This window comes from Pipra filicauda, unplaced genomic scaffold (genome assembly GCF_003945595.2).
Source record: "Pipra filicauda isolate LSUMZ 115617 unplaced genomic scaffold, ASM394559v2 scaffold83_size3615187_pilon, whole genome shotgun sequence".
NCBI classification, from domain to species: domain Eukaryota; kingdom Metazoa; phylum Chordata; class Aves; order Passeriformes; family Pipridae; genus Pipra; species Pipra filicauda.
Window position 1 is genome coordinate 1,661,929 of NW_024105020.1, and position 19,529 is coordinate 1,681,457.

General features: G+C 41.7%; 1 protein-coding gene and 1 long non-coding RNA gene across 9 annotated transcripts in view; one reads left to right on the forward strand and one right to left on the reverse strand.

The window, feature by feature from the left end:
- The window catches only part of MAP4K4 (mitogen-activated protein kinase kinase kinase kinase 4), a 169,635-nt gene that overhangs the window by 36,739 nt on the left and 113,367 nt on the right, over positions 1–19,529 (reverse strand). For 6 of the 8 annotated variants that reach the window (XM_027718071.2, XM_027718069.2, XM_027718062.2 and 3 more), the window contains exons 9-15: positions 17,333–17,411; positions 15,051–15,226; positions 14,307–14,379; positions 13,618–13,828; positions 3,598–3,759; positions 1,410–1,496; positions 502–735 (exon numbers count right to left, since the gene is read on the reverse strand). In XM_027718071.2, the coding sequence (XP_027573872.1) occupies positions 502–735; positions 1,410–1,496; positions 3,598–3,759; positions 13,618–13,828; positions 14,307–14,379; positions 15,051–15,226; positions 17,333–17,411 (1,022 nt within the window). The remainder of the gene's footprint in view (positions 1–501; positions 736–1,409; positions 1,497–3,597; positions 3,760–13,617; positions 13,829–14,306; positions 14,380–15,050; positions 15,227–17,332; positions 17,412–19,529) is intronic. The other 2 variants (XM_039390576.1, XM_027718065.2) reach the window with 1 other exon arrangement.
- On the forward strand, positions 10,653–13,945 carry LOC113986398. Its single transcript, XR_003540154.2, has 3 exons — positions 10,653–10,754; positions 11,734–11,766; positions 13,306–13,945. It is a non-coding gene; the product is annotated as an uncharacterized LOC113986398 (long non-coding RNA).

Consider the following 19,529-nt stretch of genomic DNA (forward strand, 5'->3'; position numbering starts at 1 on the left):
AATGAAATTAATGAAATTCTGGTTTGTGTTCACGAGAAGGAAATTTCGAAGAGCATATGTCAAAACATGTAAAAATGTGCTGTGTGCAAATATCCCTTATACATTTGTGCTTTCCAAATGACTCTCAGTTTCCAATCACCAGCACTTGCCAGAGACACAGATAGCCAACGGCACCAATGCTTCCTACAAAAACACATCTGATGAAGCACAGATGTAACTTTCTGATGTGACGCTTCCAAAACTAGGTCCCTTTAGTCTGCAGCCTTCCAGACCTTCTTTCCAACTTTTATATATACTTCAACACACTAAACTTCAGTGATTGCAGCAAAACTAATCAGAAGTAGCTCTCAAGTTTGAAAACCAGTGACGAACAATTTAAAGTATTCTGCCTCTTATGAGTGACGCTTTGGCCTCCAACTGTACTGTAGCAGAACTGCACTCATGCTGATGCAAACAGGCAGAGGAGCAGTTAGCAGATTCCTGCCCACAAGCAGGACTTACCTCACGTGCTCTTTCAGCAGGCTCATAGTGGGATTTTGGCTCAGGGGTATGATAGCTTTGTTTATTTCTTTCTTGCTGCTGCTGCTGCTGCTGTTGTTGCTGCTGCTGCTGTTGCTGCTGCTGCTGCCGCCTGTGATCGTGCTGCAGCGACAGGAGGTAGGCTTGCTCCTGCTGCAACTGGCGCTGGAGTCGCTCTGCCTGTCGGTGTTCCTCCATCTCTCGCCATCTGTATTCCTTTGAGAGAACAGGTGAGTAATTCAAGACATGACACTGACTGTATGTTGGACGTGTCCCTATCCATCCCATTAAAAAGGCACCTTTCTGGTTGCTGTTGCGACTTTTTTTGTTTGTTTGTTTGTTTATTTCATTGTTAAAGTGTAACCAAGAGCTAAGTTAGACCCATATGGCTTGTGTCTCATGTTGGGAAAGTCAAGAGAGTACTGCTAAGCTTGACATGATTGGAGAGTTATGTCAAAACTGATTTTTATTAAAGGGGAAAAAAAAGAGTTATTTATACTAAATCCAGTGTAAAGTTCATAAAACAATGACTTAGACCAACACTAGGCCATTGTACCCTGGGGTGGATTTACATATCATGTGTGGTTTTGATCTGCAACACAAGCACTCTAGTTCTTCACTGAATGCCAAGGTCTGTTCAGAAACTCGACCACCACACTAGAACTGTTCCACTTTAACATAAAGCCTCCTCTTACTGCCCAGAAAGCAGTGTGACCATACAGCACTTCTCATATGTGCCTGTCAGCCCACAACGCTTGCATAAATGGCCTTTTAATCGCGCTCCTTTGTCGTCATACTGTCAGTGCAGCTGTGCCCGACTGAGGGAAGCCTAGTACTGACCGGATAAATGGATCCTATAGCTACTGAACAAAACAGATACAGTGCTTTACCAGTAACATGGCCTGCTCCTGGAGCAGCTGCTGCTGTAGAATTTCCAAGTGCCGCTGCTCCTCTTCTAGCTGTCGCCTGATATACTCCTGTCACATAGAAATTACCCAGCAATAAATTTATTCAAAAGGAATGCATCAGAACCCCCTGGGTGGAACACCACACGCTACTTCCCCAGTTCAGCTTTAATGAGAAACGCACTTCAGGATGGATTAGTGCCTGCAGAACAATTTAGGAAGCCCTGCCTCCTAAGCATTGGATTTTGGCCCCTTCTGTTCTGAAATTTGCACTCCTGCAAATGTTACGGGCACGGGCCAGAGCTCGTTTATGTATTTTGGAAGTGGTTTCAAGAAGCAGCAAAATGCACTTGAAGGTTTTGGAAAGTTAAAACACAGCAAGTCTGATTGAACACAGCCAATACAAAGTCACATGCAAGTTGTATTAAACATTAGTGTGTTGCACTGGTGCGATGAACTGTTAGCAACAGCTAGAGCCAGGCATAGTGTAGGCAGAGCTGGAGCAAGCTCCCCCAAAGGGGCTCTGCCAAGTGCAGTTGGGACCTGCCCTGCCGTCTCCCCTGCTGCCCTCACCAGAAGCTTCTCCTGAGCAAACACTGCCAGCCTTGCTGAATTATGCGATGGTTATGACACAAACAAACATCCACCAGGAAACAGATATTAGACCAAACTCGCTTGCTCTCTATCCATTTCTTCACCTGCAGCCTCAATAGGTCGAGACATTTACCCACTGCTTCACCTACCCCCTGGAAGAACTCAAACTCTGAAGCACCAAACCCAAGCTGGTAACATCCTATCATGCAATTAATGGAAGTATGTAACATGTGCATGCGCGCACACACACAAGCACACGCACACAGTTACAGTGTATGCATAAAGAAATTAATGGATCAGTGATACAATGATGGGAGTTATAGAAAGTCTTGTGACAGACTGATGAGATACACTATACTGTTGTTACGCACATTGGCTGAGCCACAGTTTCAGTTAACAAAAATTCTAAGAGGAGACATGTCTTTTCTTCTAGAAAAAAGAATAAAAATTCAGAGTGGTTCAGCTTGGCCACATCAATTAACCATTTGTCATTACCGGCACTGTGCGTAATTAGCATTTCAACAGTTTAAAAAGCAGCTGGGGGAATACTCGGTGTCTGCCCAAAAGCAAATTGCTATGCAGTAATTAGAGATTTTCCATATATTTATTCCCATTTGTTAGTCTTCTCTCCTTTTGACTCAAAAATCTTTGAAACATACACAAACACAATAAAATTCCCCAGTAACACGATCATCAGTGATCTCAAATACAGTGACTTTATGTAAGAAAAAATTAAGATGTATCCGGGCCAAACTCAAAATTACTGAAGTTAATGAGAAATTTACAATCAGTCTCTAGGACAGAAGTTTTGGCCTTTTATTTGGGGTCAGTATTTTGCAGTACATGCACAGTAAGTATTGTCCTGATTATCACCCTGATTAAAGTTATTAAGGGATTTTAAAACATGCAGATTTCATGCATAAATATAGCAGCTGAATTTCACAGTTTAACAGGTTTCTCACCTGTACTTTCAATATATTAAGGTCATACTGACATAACTCAAGATATACTTGGTGCCTGAACTGGCATACATTATTAGAGCTCATTTTAAACAGACAGAGAGAGTAATTGTATATTTAAATTTTAAGAAGGAAAACCCTCTGCAGCTCAAAGATTCCTTCTCAAATTCAGAGTATGCAAAGTTCATGACAAGCCTCTGACCAATTCTGGGTGGCAGAAGTTGACATGCAACAGAGCTGCCTTTCTCTTGGGAGGCCTTCTGAACAGGGGCATGTCCTGCAAGAACCACTGATCCAGCAAGACAAGCCTAGAAACAATTTTCAGCCCCAGTGATGATTTTGCCAATTCTAATGATTTTTAGTCCAGCCCAGGGGCGCAAGCTGAATTTAGAATGAGTACTGCAACAAGACTTCTTTTTTTTGAGGGAATATTGAGTCTGCCAGAATTTTCCATAAAGCGCTACGATCTATGTTAGTGCATTTGCTGTCAAAGAAAACAAAGATGAAAGAGTTAGTGTTAGGTTGCCTCTAAGCTGCTTTAGGTTTACTAATTTTTAAAAAATTAAATTAGATTTAGAAGAAACAAACCTATTGCACATATATCTGTATCATGGACTCACCTGCTCCCTTTCTACCCTCCTCTTTTCCTCCTCTGCTCTTCTTCTCTCTTCCTCCTCCTTACGCCTCCTCTCCATTTCTTCCAGACGTCTTTTTTCCTCCTGTTCTCTCCGCCTTTGCTCACGCTCTTGTTGCCTCCGAGCTTCCCTTTCTCTTCTTTGTTGCTACAAAAAGGGAAAAGAAACCACAAAGTTTTACTTTTGTTGTTATCAAAGAAAGAGGTGGGGTTGCTTTCTATAGTCGAGCGAGGACTGGCAAGTTCTGCAACTGAGTGACAAAACATTTTATGCAAGTGTTCCACCAGGAAACTAACTCATAGCCAGCACATACCTATCTCTAAAAGCAGCCTCGCATACTCTCTCTGGTTTCTTCATGCGCACACACAAAGTCACATACCATGTTCCTGACAACCAAGGTGTGGAAGTGCACTGCTCTCTTCAAGAGAGGCTAACACTGAAATCTCAATCTTTGAACAACTGTCGAATTCAAATCTTAATCAGCGACAACTTCCTTGACATCAGCAAATTATCTACATGTTGCCAAAAGTGAATTATCAGCCCTACTGAATCAGCTAACTCAAATGACAACTATCTGAACTTTATGTAAGTAACTTCTCTCTTAAAATAGTTCATGGTGTGCTAAGAACTTGGTGGTGTTGGCCCAATGTCCAAGCTCAGTTTAACAGACTGCCCAAACTTCGCCTGAGACGAAAGGCTGACCAATAACACCTCAGCCCCTCCCAGAACATCAAAAGCACCTATATGTAAAAGAGGAAAAACAGCTGAACTAAGCTTTTACATTTACACAGATAAGCTTCCACACATGACCCAAATACAAACTGGTGCTCATAAGTCTGTTCAGGTCTGAAAATAACCTGGAAAACAGCTCTAGAAAGCATGAACTGATTCATTTATGTCTACAGAGCACTACATATGACTTCAGAGGAGACATTTTAAATGCCCATACAGTCGTGACCGACTCCTCATGCACTTCAGCAGAAGCATCCAGTTACTCCACCTACCTCAGAATCCCAGGCAGCCTCCCACAACTGCCTAAGTGTCAAAAGACCCAGCTGTCTCCTTTTCAACCATCAACTGGAAATATCTCTACATTTACTTCCATTATGGGTTTCTATAATATGTTAAAAAATATAGAAGAAATTTAAACCAAAAAATAGCATGCACAAATTTAATCCCAGAGACAAAAATGAAAACGTATATTGGTTATTCCTTATCACATTTAGGTTAAGGTTAATACTATCACTAATTTCTGTTGAAGGAAAGCTGCCACAGATTTGCCAGTCTCAAGGCACTCCAAGTAGTCTTGCAAGAAAGAGCAGACTAAGTTTTTATTTGGGTTCACAAATCCAGTTACCAATGTGCATTTCATCGTTGTGCTCAACTGAACAAGCAAAGGTTACTTAATGGGATGAGTTTTCTCTGCTTGGCACGTTATCCTGCATTACTATTAAGTAAATGAAAAATCAACAGCTTTTCCACCTTCTGGAATCAATACTGACATGACAGTGGATAAGAAACATGGGGGGAGGGGCACAGGAAGATGGTTCTTGGGGTTCTCTGACCTTTTCTTCAATGAGAAGTAGTGGATGTCCCATCCCTGGAAGTGTTCAAAGCCAGACTGGATGGGGCTTTCAGTGGTGGAAGGCATCCCTGCCCATGGCAGGGGGCTTGGAGCTAGATGGTCTTTAAGGTCCCTCCCAACCCGAACCATTCTGTGACTTCATGAAGTAGAAACACTCAGTACAGGCTGATTTCCAATTCTCTTTAATTAACTGAAGTTTGGGGAAAGATGCCACTTTCTTGAAGACCACTCTTCAAATACACCCATGCTGTAACTATGACGCCCTCCTTCCTGGCCCACAGTATCATCTTGGGTTCACTACCACCTTCCTGTGCCCCAACACATAAGCTCTCTTCTCCCCCTTATTTTCTGTATCTTCTCAGAAACACAGTTTCCTTGCTCTTGCATCTCTTCTAACTAAATCCACTTACCAGCCTTTTTGCTTGTGCTTAAGCAAGCTCTCTTCAATGAAAGCAGATATAAAAATAGCAAAAGCGCTGCAAGGCAGCTATGGCATACAGTGCATTTCATAAGTTTCACTGCTTCCCCTCCCTCATTTTTTAAGCACTGTAAAAGGATTAAGTAGGCACTTTTATTTCTGAATATACACATCGGTGTCAAGCAATTTCTACTTTTAAGTCAATATATTCAGGTGCTTCTTGGCTAATCAAGTCTGACAGGCTCTTTGTTTAAGAAAACTAAGATGTGAAGTATAATAATATTGTTGCCTTGAGGATGCAAGAGACAGCACACTGTTGGCTGGCTAATATAATATGCACATTTATCAACTCAAACAATATTGTGTTGACATTGTTAAGCAGATATATTGCAAATCTTGAGATGGCATCATTCTCACTACAAGGAAGATGGGCAAATTCATTGCATCTTGAACTAATTCAGAAGTATTCAGCAATAATTATAAATAACTGAACTTAATGTGAGAAAAAAAAGTTACAGTTTGATTAAGAGAGCTGTTTTCCCATGGCATCACAAAATAAACAAAATCAATTTTTAAAAGATGAGATTTTTAAGCAAACCTTGATCCAGGTATCTAGCTCAGTACAACAGTAGATATTTATTACTCAGCAAAAAAAAAAAGGGGGGAAAGAAGGATTCTCTGCCACCAGCGTGCATTGAAGTCAAATCTCCAAAGCACAAATGTGCTATTGCCTGTGTGCCAAAGTACACAGAGAGATGTGGTTTCTCAGTCTCACTTCCACCTTCCCATCAGACACCGCCTCAGCCCCTTGATGGGCATGTGGGAAGGGAGGTACCTGGCACTGCAGGAGCCCGCACAAACATCTTGCATGATCCCCTTATTCCCAAGATCTAGCTGGAAAAGAAAGATTTCACTTCCTTTGTATGTGGCCTTTGAAACCTCAGAATCAAACTACTGGCCAATAACAAAATGGAATTTACTTTTAACAAGCTCAGGGAAAGGTAACCTACAGAGACAACCTTCTCTTGGGTCCTAGTCTACATCTTGTCAAAGCGATGGCAAAGCTGGTTGATGCAAAGCAAGTTGCATTGACCCAAGCTGGGTCCAGATCTTCTTTAGTTGGATATGGTATTGCCAACTTTCCGGCACATGTCAGATAAAAAGCTTATTTTCAAGGAGCTAACTGTAGACCAGAAGGTAAGGGCAAGAATTCTTCAAAGAAATTTCAGACATGCCAAAACAGAATTTTGACAGAGTCCATACTGCATTCCACAAAATGGGCATTTTCTATGCAAACAACATTAAAAAATAAAAATTCAAAAAAAATCCAAAAAGCACGCATAGAATAGAAAACATTGTGTCAATACTCTGGCTCCTTGTCCAGTTCTAGGGTACAATAATGATGATCTCATAATGGAACCTGACATCTCCAAACTGGAAGTCCATGCAGTAGAGCATGATTTACCAGGAGGGGGCAATGCAACTACACATGCAGTTGGTGTATACCAACAAACTCAGGGTCTTCTTCATACAGTGAGATGATGAAGACAGATATAGATCCTCTAATTTAAAATTCATAAAATATTATTACTCTGTCTTATATTCAAGGATTGATAAATACATATATTAATTATTTCTTTCACAAAGAATTAAGTAGTCTGGTATCAGTTTAAGAAGAGATTATTAAAGAGACTTTTGCTTTGTCCACACTAGAGATAAACCAGAAGCAGAACTTCTTACTCAGTACCAATCCAAGTTGCAAGCAATTCAAATTAAGGAGATATGAATAATCTCCCCCTCTGAAAAAGACACAAAGCCCTGGCAAAAACTGCCTGCAGGTACACCTACATTAGCATCTTGGTTCATATCAGGAGGGTTCTTTTGAAATGAATCAGCCAATCGTCTCCACTTATCCAGTTTTGTTTCATATTTTGAAGATGTCTTGGAGTGCCAACCACTCCTTTTGGACGAAATTAAAAAGGCAGATGCACTCCAACCACAAGCAGGCACACAGTCTAGACCTCAGCTAGTCCAAAGGAATTCCTCCAGTCTTTAAAGACATGAAGTGAAATCTTCAGGTCCTCAGCACTTTAATTATTGTACTCCACAATCTGCTTCAACAGGACTGTACTACTTGTCAGTGGAGCTATAACCTACCACTTCAAAAACATCCCTTAGGTTCTCATAGCCAGGGACAGAGGCACCATTTAATGAAGTTATCCTGAACTGTGGAGGTCCACACAGAACGGGATTCCAGCACAGCCAATTCGGAATTTTCCAAATCAGACTCAGTTTTGCTAAGTACAAATTCAAACACCTTTTTCATAGACAGCAGTTGTCTCCACGTTGCTGAACAGAAACACAGATACATACCTGATCAGCCAGAACAGCTCGGCTTTCTTGTTTGAGCTATCTAAACATTTACTTACATAGTTCACAGAATCACAGAATATGCTGAGTTGGAAGGGATCCACAAGGATCATCAAGTCCAACTCCTGGCCCTGCACAGGACCATCCCCAAGAGTCACACCATGTGCCTGAGAGTATCATCCAAACAAATTCCTGAACTCTGTCAGGCTTGGTGCTGTGACCACTTCCCTGAGGAGCCTGTTCCAGTGCCCAACCACCCTCTCAGTGAAAAACTTTTTTCTAATATCCAACCTAAACCTCCCCTGACACAATTTCAGGCCATTCCTTCAGGTTCTGTCACTAGTCACCACAGAGAAGAGATCAGTGTCTGCCCCTCTTCTTCCCCACACAAGGAAGTTGTAGACTGCAATGAGGTCTCCCCTCCGTCTGCTCTTCTCCAACATGAACACACCAAGTGACCTCAGCTGCTCCTCATATGGCTTCCCATCGAGGTCCTTCACCATCTTCATTGCCCTTCTTGGGACCCTCTCTAATAGCTTTATATATTTCTTGCATTGAAGTTTCCGAAACCGCACACAATATTCCAGGTGAGGCTGCACCAGTGCAGAGCAGAACTGGACAATCACCTCCCTCAACTGGCTGGTGATGCTTTGGCTGATGTCCCCCAGGACATGGTTGACCCTCCTGGCTGCCAGGGCACTGCTGACTCATATCCAACTTGCCATCGACCAGGACCCCAAGCTCCCTTTCCACGGCACTGCTTTCCAGCACCTCATTCCCCAGGCTGTATGTACAGCCAGGGTTGCCCCATCCTGGTGCAGAATCCAACACTTCCCCTTGTTGAACTTCATATGGTTGGTGATTGCCCAGTCCTCTAATTTGATGAGGTCTCTCTGCAGGGCCTCCCTGCCTTCGAGGGAGTCAACAGTTCCTCTGAGTTTTGTGTCATCTGCAAACTTGCTTAGTATCCCTTCCAGTCCTGTAACCCAGTCATTCATGAAGATGCTGAAAAGCAGAGGGCCTAAGACGGAGCCCTGTGGAACCCCAGGTCACCAGTCTGATGTTACCCCATTCACTATTACCCTCTGTGCTCCACCCATGAGCAAATTGCTCACCCGCTACATGATGTGTTTGTCCAGCTGTGTGATGGACACTTTGTTCAGAAGGATCCTGTGAGAGACGGTATCAAAAGCTTTACTGAAATCCAAAAAGATTACATCGACTGGCTTCCCTTGATCAACTAGGTGGGTTACCTTGTCATAAAAGGAAATCGGGTTTGATAAGCAGGACTTTCCTCAAATGAAGCCATGCTGGCTGTGACCAGTGACTGTGTTGGTTTTCTGGTGTTCTTCAATACTTCCTAGAATAATCTTCTCCATAACTTTACCAGGCACTGAAGTGAGTCTAACAGGCCTGCAGTTTCCATGGTCCTCCTTCTTGGTCATTCTTGAAAATCGGGACAGTGTTCGCCAACTTCCAGTCAGCTGGGACCTGTCTGGATTCCCAAGACTGCTCAAAAATCATCTGGAGAGGTTTTGTGGTGACAACAGTCAGCTCTTTGAGGATTCTTGGGTGAACCCCATCAGACCCCACAGATTTGTAGGGATGCAGCTGGAGCAGTAGATCACACAATTTTAGGGTCAACTGGGAACTGATCATTCTGGCAGTCATGGTCTTCCAGCTCATGGTACTGAGACCCCCTTGGTCCATTATCTGTGTTGAAGACAGAGGCAAAGAAAGCATTAAACACCTCTGCCTTGTCTCTGTCCCTGTTTGTGAGATGACCATCCTCATCCTGCAGTGGGCCAATGATATTTATATACAGTCTATTGCCATTAATGTATTTGAAAAAATTCCTTTTATTGGCCCCCACATTTCTGGTCAGCTTCAACTCCAGTTCAGCTTTGGCTGCATGAGTTTTCTCCCTACAGCAGCAAGAAGCATCTGTGTGTTCTTCCCATGTCACTTCACCTTGCTTCCACTGGGCATAAACCTTCCTTTTTTGCTTTATTTCCAGAGAATATCCCTGTTCAGTCAAGCCGGCCTTCTGCCTCACCTGCTTGACTTGCAACATTCGGGAATTGCTGCTCCTGTGCCCTTAGGAGGTAAACCGACCAGCACTGACGGACCCCAGCACCTGCAAAAACATTTTGCCGGGGGACTTTACTTACTAATTCCCTGAGCAGTCTGAAGTCTGCTCTCCTCATGCTCAGAGTTGAGGTGTTGCTGGCACTTGTCCTCCTGCCAACAGAGATTTTAAACTCAGTTGCTTCATAGTCACTGTGGCCACCAATCTCAACTTCGCTCACAAGATGCACTCTGTTGACACGCAGTAGATCAAGTAGGGCATCTTTCCAAGTCGGCTCCCTTAGGATCTGTTCCGTAAGTCGTCATCCAGGTTTTTAGGAATCTTCTGGCCTGGGTTCTACCATCTGTGTGATGATCCCAGTTAACTTCTGGTAAGTTGAAATCCCCCATAAGGACAAGGGTAGTTCACTTGGAAGTGTCCTTAGTTCCTCAAAGAATAATTTGTCAGCGTCCTGGCTGGGAGGCCTATAGCAGACTCCCACGATGACATCCGCATTTGTTTGCCCCTTGATTATTACCCAGAGGCTCTCAACTGTTCCATTGCCAACTGTGAGCTCCATACATTCTAACCCTTCTATAACATACAGTGTCATCCCTCCGCCTCTTCTGCCCTGCATATCCCTCCTGAAGAGCCTGTAACTGTCCAACGGGGCACTCCAGTCATAGGACTCATCCCATCAGGTTTCACTTATGCCATTGATGTCAAATTTATGGGACCGGGTCAAAACTTTGAGCTCCTCTTGTTTGTTCCTCATGTTGCGTGCAATGGTGTAGAAACATTTCAGTTGATAGTCTTTATATGACTCTTAAAGGAAGGTTGAGCGTAGGACAAATAATACCCATCCCAAAATGTCTCAGGTCCTTTCCTATACTTTGACCTCATATCATTTTCACCTTCTCAGGAACACACAAATTATAAGGTTCCTGCAACAACAAGTTTTAGAAGTCACCTATATGCCTTTTAAAAAGTAATCTTTTCTCTAATACTGCTGAGAATTACAGTTTTGGCAGATGTCCTAAACACCGTTCCTGTTACAGTCTCGGTCAAAACTGTCTAGGCTCTGTGCCAGCATTGTAAGAACAAGCCCTCAATTTTAATATAGAAAGCAGGGAGGGGGGGAAGTATATGCAACTTGTCCAGGAAGATTATCTAATACATAAAATTCTAACAAAGAAGATTAACTGGGTATATGCAAACATAAACTTACTTTACACAAGAAAAAAATTACAAGAAAGCAAGGCTTGGTAAAAATATCAACAAAGCTATGGAAGCCCTGAGACTCGACGCCTGACACTAATCTTAACTCCCATTACCAAGCTCTTCATTGTTTACTGGCTTCATCAAAACAGGGGGAGTGAGTTGAGGACAAAGTGACAACATTCCAATATTTTGGCCTTCAATTGTGTCACAACACTGATGTTTATCTAAATATATGTCTACCACCCTTCCCCCATATGAAAGAGCTTGTTTTGGCTGCTATTTTGTTAAAAATCACTTGGGATCATACATTTTTCCAACACAAGATCCAACAAACTAAATGGTTTTTTTTGTGAAAGCTAAATGTGAGGCCTTTTTTAATTCACTTTAAGAACAATATGCCCACTCCTTCACCTGCAAAAGGAAACCGTTATAACTCATCATTCATATTTATGCCTCCAGGGGAACCAGGCAGAGGTTACAGATCAATACAAGGTAAAAAACTTATATCTTAAAAATTTTACATGGTTTATTGTGCAACCATATTCAGTTATGTGCTGTCTTGTGGATGTGGAAGCTGTCAGTTTTGTTTTGTATTTTAAAAAGCAGGACTGATTAAACACAACTTCCAGGTAATTGTCTTTTCTTTTTAGTTGCTCATTAAGTTATGATATCTGCAACTTCCCCAAAAAGTTCAATCCATGCAAGGAGAACAGTGCACTGCTTTGTTTCCACTACTAGCAGCAGTGGAAACTTTTTCTTTTAAAAAGAAAATCTAGATTTTAAGAGTTGCACTCATTACTAAAGTTAAATGACCTAGATAATTTAATTGTAATCCTCTTCTTCAACAAAAAAATACTGCCTGCAGAACCTTAGAGATTAAAGTGGCATTTAAGTGAAACCATTGACTCCCACACTAAGAAAAATTTGAGAGGCTAAACAGTATCTCAACTTTTGCCCACCTTTGTCAATATCAATATTTTATTTTCATATTTTTCTAGTGTCTTTTTTTATTAGTTGCTCCCCCCACAAAATTGCTACAGAGTCTAAAACACTTGGAAGTGCTACGATGTTTATCTTGGCATTCTTAGAAGGGTGGGGAAGAAACAGAAGAGAAATGGAGTTTATATGCCTCCCCCTTGCCTCTTCTCCTGGATTCATGTGTGGCTGAATCTTAGCTACCAATCTCTCCTTACGGAAGCACTAAACTCATTTGCACACTGAAAAAGAGGGATAAGGAGCATAATGTGACCTGGAAAGCTATTTGGAACTTTGTATTATTTGTTACGCAAACGCATCATGGGATGCAAATCAACATTTGGTCCTGGTTGCGTCCTCATTAAACATTACCAGAATTTGGAAAACCAGACTGGGTGTAGTTTTTCCATCATTGCTAAGTGAACGGTTGAAACAGAGATGCAAGCAAGAGGTCATTTAAGGACGACTGGAATTTGACCCTGTACTTCCTGAAGAGCCAGAAGATTGGTTTCACTTCAGCTCTGTGTCATACCCAGCTCTGCCCTAAAGAGCTGTTTTGAAATCCTCCTACCTCCGAAGCTCACACTGCATATTCCATCTACATACATATATATAAATGCACATGAGACTTTAGGAGGTGAAAAGTATGACAGAACAATACTGAACATGTACATTCATTTTATCTTCCAGTAGTATATAGAAATTGCCTCCTTACTGTATCACAAAAAGATGGTTTATATATTTGCAGTTCTTGCAGAATTATAATTTTAACACTGATTTATAAAACATATTTATAAATGTACCTTTAAAGGCCCCTTCCAATCCAAATCATTCTATGATTCTATGATCTAGGTGGCTTTTAGTCATTAAGCTAATACGCATGAGAGAGTTTTACATTAAAAAATAGGTTTCTACCTACAAGAATAAATGCCAAACAAATGTTTGAGAAAGCTTTAAAGGGAAATTTGAGACATGTTATAGCCCCCCATACTCCCCAGAAATACTCTTGAAAAAAAAATTCACCTGGTAATAATTAATGTCTCCTGTTCTCTACAGCTACCTAAAGTCTAAACAGAGACCAAGACACAGCCTTCCCACACAAAACACCTTCAAACAACCCAGCTCTGGCTCTTGTTGCCTCCAGTGGAGCTGCTGGATATTCAAATGCTTGGGAAGACAGCTTATATTCAAGTAGCCAGTGATGGATTTAAGTGCTTTGCTCTATGTTTGCAGTTGGATTTTCACATGCTGCTTTCTTTCCTGAGATGTGCTGGGGCTACAGGGAACTCTTTTTAAATGGGCGTAGAAATGGTAAACACAAGTGGAAGAAGGGCTTCTGCCCCACAGACTCCAGTCTCCTGTTTCTACCTCTTCTAGCCGCCTCCTTTGCTCCTTCTGCTGCTCGATGCGCTTTTGCCTCTCTGCCAGCAGCTGCCTCTTGTACTCCTCCTGTTCACGGAGCTGCTGCTCCTGCAGCAGCTGCTGTCTCCGAAGGGCCTCAGACCGTTCCTTGTTTTCCTGCTGCAGTCTCAGGAAATCACGTCGGAGGGTTGATTCTCCAGGCACATTGACAATGGAACTGCAACAAGAGGAAGTTAAAGCCTCCAGTACAAAAGAGCCTGATGAGCCATTACATACCTTTTCCAAGCAGGAAATTTTTATTAAAATATTTAATAAAATATATCATGATGTTAAAGTTTTATCTTGTTTCTTTCAAAGCAAAGACACTGGGTGCATGTTAAATACATGCTCTCAGTGGAAGGTGCGAAATGAGGCCAAGTAAAATAAGGACCAATGCTGACATTGTGGAGACCCTGATCAATCGTATTTGCCATAAATCTCCCTCCATCCAGAGCTTGTTGGTTCTAAGCCATAGGAGGGGGAGTTTTAAAGCCTTTACCAGTCACGGCATAGGTATTCAAACTTTTTGGGTGGTTTGTGTGGCTTATGCATTCACTTAATAAGAGAGAAATTTAGCTTGCTCCTGATTTATAATCACAGACCTTTAGACTTACTTGGCATGGACTGCCCTGAGCCATCCCAAAAGCAGTTATTACCTTGGCTCTCCTTCTTGTTCAGGCACTTCCTCCTCTTCTTCCTCACTTCCACTATATTCATACTCCGTCTCATCTAACAGGAAAGAAACAAAGGCCTAGGTAGTACTTATCTTTAATTTTAGGACAGTGGAGGGTTGCAGTAGCACCTCAGTGAACCATTTCCTGTCCCCTTCAGTGAAAAGATCTATCACAGACCCTAGAACTCATTCTATATATACAACCCCATCTTCCCAGACTTGTAAAGGAGCACAGAAGACTTCCAGCAAGTTCCCTGAATGACACCAGGTTTCATATGTAAGACAAGACACCTCAGCAGCACCTGAATAAAGAGAAAAGGCTACCCCAAACACTAGCTTCATAGCTCTTGTGATGGGTTATTTCATGCAAGTCTGATTTATGGCACTGTTTCAGGAAATGAAACAACTGCCGATCAAAAATGGGAAATGCGTATATGCCAATATCCTCAAAAATACCATTTAACACTTGTATGGATGGAAGAGGCAGTGGCCCAGAAGTGAGTAAACTCAATGTATCGGAAAATACAGCACTTGAAATTGATACTTCCTCTGTAAAGGACAGAACAACACAGAAGCCTGCTGATAGTCAAATTATGAATTAAAAAAGAACCTTTTAAGGACTTGGGTTGTTTGGAGCTTTTCTAGGGGTGAGGATTTAGAATGCAAAGCAGGACAAAAATATGTATTTTTGACAAGTTGAAATACTTGATTTTTATAAGCTGCATACCTTTCTCTCCTCTCTTCTTTCTGGTCCTGTCTATATGGTCTTTAAGCTGGATTCGGACTTGCCTTTCATTTGGTTGGTCACGTATAAAGGGATGTTTCAACAGTTGTTCTGTAGAAGGTCGCTGCATGTAATTCTTCACTAGACAACCTTCTATAAAGCTGAAAAACTTTTTTGACCTGAGAAAGCAGGAAGGAAAAAACAAAACAAAGTGACAGGTAAAACTCAACTGAAACATTTGTTATGTTCTTCTTCAAAGTCTAATTCCTTTCCTCAGAGAGCATCACATCTCAGAGGACAGTACAAGTGCTGCCTGCAAGTGTACCTCCTAAACAAAGTTGAGTGTGTTCCAGCTAAGCTGAGCATAATGGGCACAGGGCTGCAGGGACACAGGGTAACATGAACATACCTGCAGCGCTTAGGCACAGCCTCATAGTAATGTGCCCTCTTTCACAGGGATAATTACTCTGAAAGTCAGGATCTATTAGCGAAGGTAAATCATGCAAACCCAGCTCTGCTACTTCTTGATCAGAACTGGATAGAATTCCAGCTTGCTTGGAGTAGAGGCAGGGCAGCTCTGGTATGCCTTCACCTGCCCATGCTATCTAAGGGAACGTCTGCTACAGACAGCCATGCCAGAAGTCAGAAGAACTGCGTCTGCCACTACCAACACATGCAGCACCTCACTGCTCTTGTATGCACCTGGGCTCACCTAGTTAGGTCTGCTAGAATTTAAGATTATTTTATTTTTTACCTGAAGAGTCACACAAAAAAATTCTTACAGAACAACAGGTGGATGTTGATCAGTGTTGTCTGTTCATGCACCTGGGGTCAAATTCTCTCTGACACAATTTAAGAGTGTGAACTACACACATCATAGTGACAGGGTACAGGAGTTAGCTAAGCACCACCTTCCTAAATTTGCACTTCATTTGAACTCTCGAAAGACGTCTCCACTAAGAAGTCACCAACAAGCCATCTTACAAAATGACAATATTGGAAATATTCAAAACTGCAGTGAGGCACTGGAACAGGCTGCCCAGAGAAGCTGTGGATGCCCCATCCCTGGAAGTGTTCAAGGCCAGATTGGATGTGGTCCTGAGCTACCTGAACTCATGGGTGGCATCCCTGTCAATGGCAGGGTTTGGACCTAGATGATCTTTAACGTCACTTCCGACCCAATCATTCTATGATGATTCTACGATTTTTTCATCACTTGGCCCATTTTCTCATAACCTGCCCCTGAGCACACTATCAGAACAGTTGAGTCACAACAGCACCGGTTTTGATCAGAGTCACTTTGTAATTGGTAGGTACTCTCAACCTGCGCCAGTGCTTGGAGAGCAAACATCTCCACTACATGGTTAAGTGTGAAAACAATGATTTCCATCCATCAGTTCACTTTCCTACTGTAATCAAAAAGGCTGAATTCAAGGTTACTTGGTTGTTTAGATTTTTTATTCCTCACACCTTAAGTGTTATTATTTTACATAAAAAGGTTAATGAAAGGCTTATGCAAATACTGTATATGCATCTCTATTCCTTTAATACATGTAGAAGGGAAATACGAGAGGGAGCACCCCTTAACAGTACAAGTGCATAAATAAGTCAATCCAGGTAAAGATCAATCCCAGCAAGCAAGCCAAGTTTATACTATGCTGATACTGAACTGGCAGTCAAACCACTTCATTATTTTGACAGGATCACAGCATCCTGTGATCACATTCAATCTATAAGAAACCTCTTTCTAGGGAGTATTTTTTTTCATATGTGCCAGTTGTAACCAGTAACTGGGAGGAAATCCTCCGATACTAATGGATTCTGCTCAGTTGGCAAGAAGCATGCACTCAATTCCAACCATTTACAATAATTATAGTAAAAGCCTTCATTAGTTTTAATAGCTCCTTTCTATTTAGCAACTAGAACGCTATAGTACTGTTCTGTTTCTGTGTTATGATACATCTGAGAAAACATAGTGTATATTAAGAGTGCTGCAGGAGTTTATTTTTTAAAATATCGATTCATTTGTCACCTTAATACAGATTCTGCTCTGTCAAGAAGCAATTTTCACACACAATTCCAGATAAAATTTCTCTGAGACAAACAGAACTAAACAACGCATGAATTTTATTTCATGCTTTGGTTCAGTGGCACAAAAGATAACAGAGCGATTTTTGCTACCTTAAATTGCTTTGTAGTTCTGCGGAAGCGGTCACAAAACTGTACGTGACACAAGAAAACATCATGCTACAAAATGCTTCAAGCAAGATGTAACTAATACATACCATTTCTTGGATTTTAACCGTGGTGGGGGGTTCCTGGGTATCAGAAAGAGAGCTCTCATGGGATGCATGTCACAAAGTGCTGAAGGGAAGAAAACAAAACCAAACAGAGATATACAGACACCGGTTTAGTTGCTCTCTGTCAATACCATGACTTCAGCTTCCACAATCATTTCCACCATCCCAAATGTACATGCAGCAGGTGCAGACAGCAACACAGCTAAATGGAATTAGCCCAAAATTACAAGAGTTCCACAGCTCAGTGTGCCAAGGGTAGCCCAAAAAAGAGGAGACAGAAGCACGGATTAACCTTCAGAATTAACCATGATGGGAACATCTGAGCATGGCCCTCCTCTAGCCACAAGTCATCTAACTTTTTTATTGACTTTCCAGTCAATAAAACATTGGGAGATGATGATGGCAGAAGGGAAGAATGACAGTTACTGTTTCATAAAATCTTCCCTCCACCTGCCCTTTGCTCCCACTGTGGAGGATGCCTCGCTTCTACTCTCCCGACTTAGGTATTTTCTTTACTTCAAGGCATGAAAGTTTTAAAGCACGAGAGGGTCTGTATCACAAAAAAGGATTCCCTGCAGAACCGAAATGCAAGCCCATAACTTTTGTCAAAAGAAGTTCTGTTGCTTTCAGTGGACATTTAGTGGGAGCCCAGGAATTCTGCCCAACAGCGTTTCCTCCTGTCCCATAAGCATAGCAAACAGGAAAATAAGGGAGCAGGGAGAGAGGTTGACCAAAAAAGATCACTAGGAGCAAATCTTCTGTTTTAACCATCTTCCTGTGTTTGACCTCTTGTACCATCAGTCTCAGCCTGAGTGATCACTGCAGGAAGAGCTGACATTTTCCACACAATGGAAATTCAGGAGAAACAAATTGATGTAAAGTGAATTCTGGATTCAAAAATAAGGGGCCACAATCTTGACAAAGAAGCCCCTTGGATGTCTGCAATCCCAGCAGAACACCAACCTTAAAGATGGACTCTTCAGCTGCCACTGGAGGAGGAGGTAGGGCCTACATGCCAGAGGACAAGAGCTGTTCAGCATTTACATTGGATTTTTGCTTACTTCTGAAATGACCCTCTTGTGCATTTACACAAAGAGGGGTCAAACTCTGCTTAGGTTTGGAAATAAAAAAAAATTGTTGTCCAATTCTAGGCTTACAAAGCCCACAGACACAGCTTTTAATTGAAAGCCATCCAGGCAACCCAATGCAATGAACTAAAAGGTATGGCAAAAAGGAGGTCATGGGGTAGTTCAAACACTTCATACAGCACTGGTTGAAGTGTCCTGGGAGCAGCTCTCACAAGGGCATTCATGCAAATGTACATGAATTAGGAAGGGGGAAAAAACCCAAAACCAACCATCAGACTTCCTAAAACATGAATCAACACAAGAGCACTGTGATTTGATTTATAAATCTTACATTAAAGTCAACAACAACAAAAATCAGACAGCAACTATAATGAAATGACCATTTTTTTGCCGGGAAATATCAGTACTTTATTTCAACATGATTATTTCAAAGACAGATGTTTCCAGTTGGGCTCTGGTGTGGTGGTAGTTTTCTATGTGTAAAAAAAATTAACTTACTCTTAAGTACCTTAAGTTATTATTTTTTAAATACAGAGCTCCAACTGAAGGTGAGGGTAAGCATATTTGCAAGTTCAAAATTTGCAATTTTCATAAAAATTATCATTAAAAGCCAAAATATCATGCCTAACTTCTTTTCTTTTCAAATGTTTCTGTCCTCCTCACATATATCTGCTGCCTTGATATTCCAAAAGAACTGTGTGAAAGGAAAAGAACCTATTAGAAAGTTGTGCATTTTTGGTTTCCGATTCCCCTCTCAAAAAATATCATATGAAGTGACAATGATCCCTGCTTAAGGATACTTAAGTTCAGTGCTTTGTGTTGAAGATGGATTTACACTGCTAAGGAAGACCAACACCACCCGCTGACGAGTGGAAACAAAAAGAGAAGCAATGTTAGCATTATCCAGACCGACACAAAGTCAACACAGAAACAATTGCTACAGATGTGCTTTTCATTAAAGTCTGTTTCCTCAAGGCCCCACTGACCCTCTCCCCAGCTGAGGTTTCAGTATTCCAGGCCAGGCCATAGACAAATTGGGACGCAACTCCAAAACACAATATTCTAGCCATAGGAAGGAAGTCAGACACTCGATT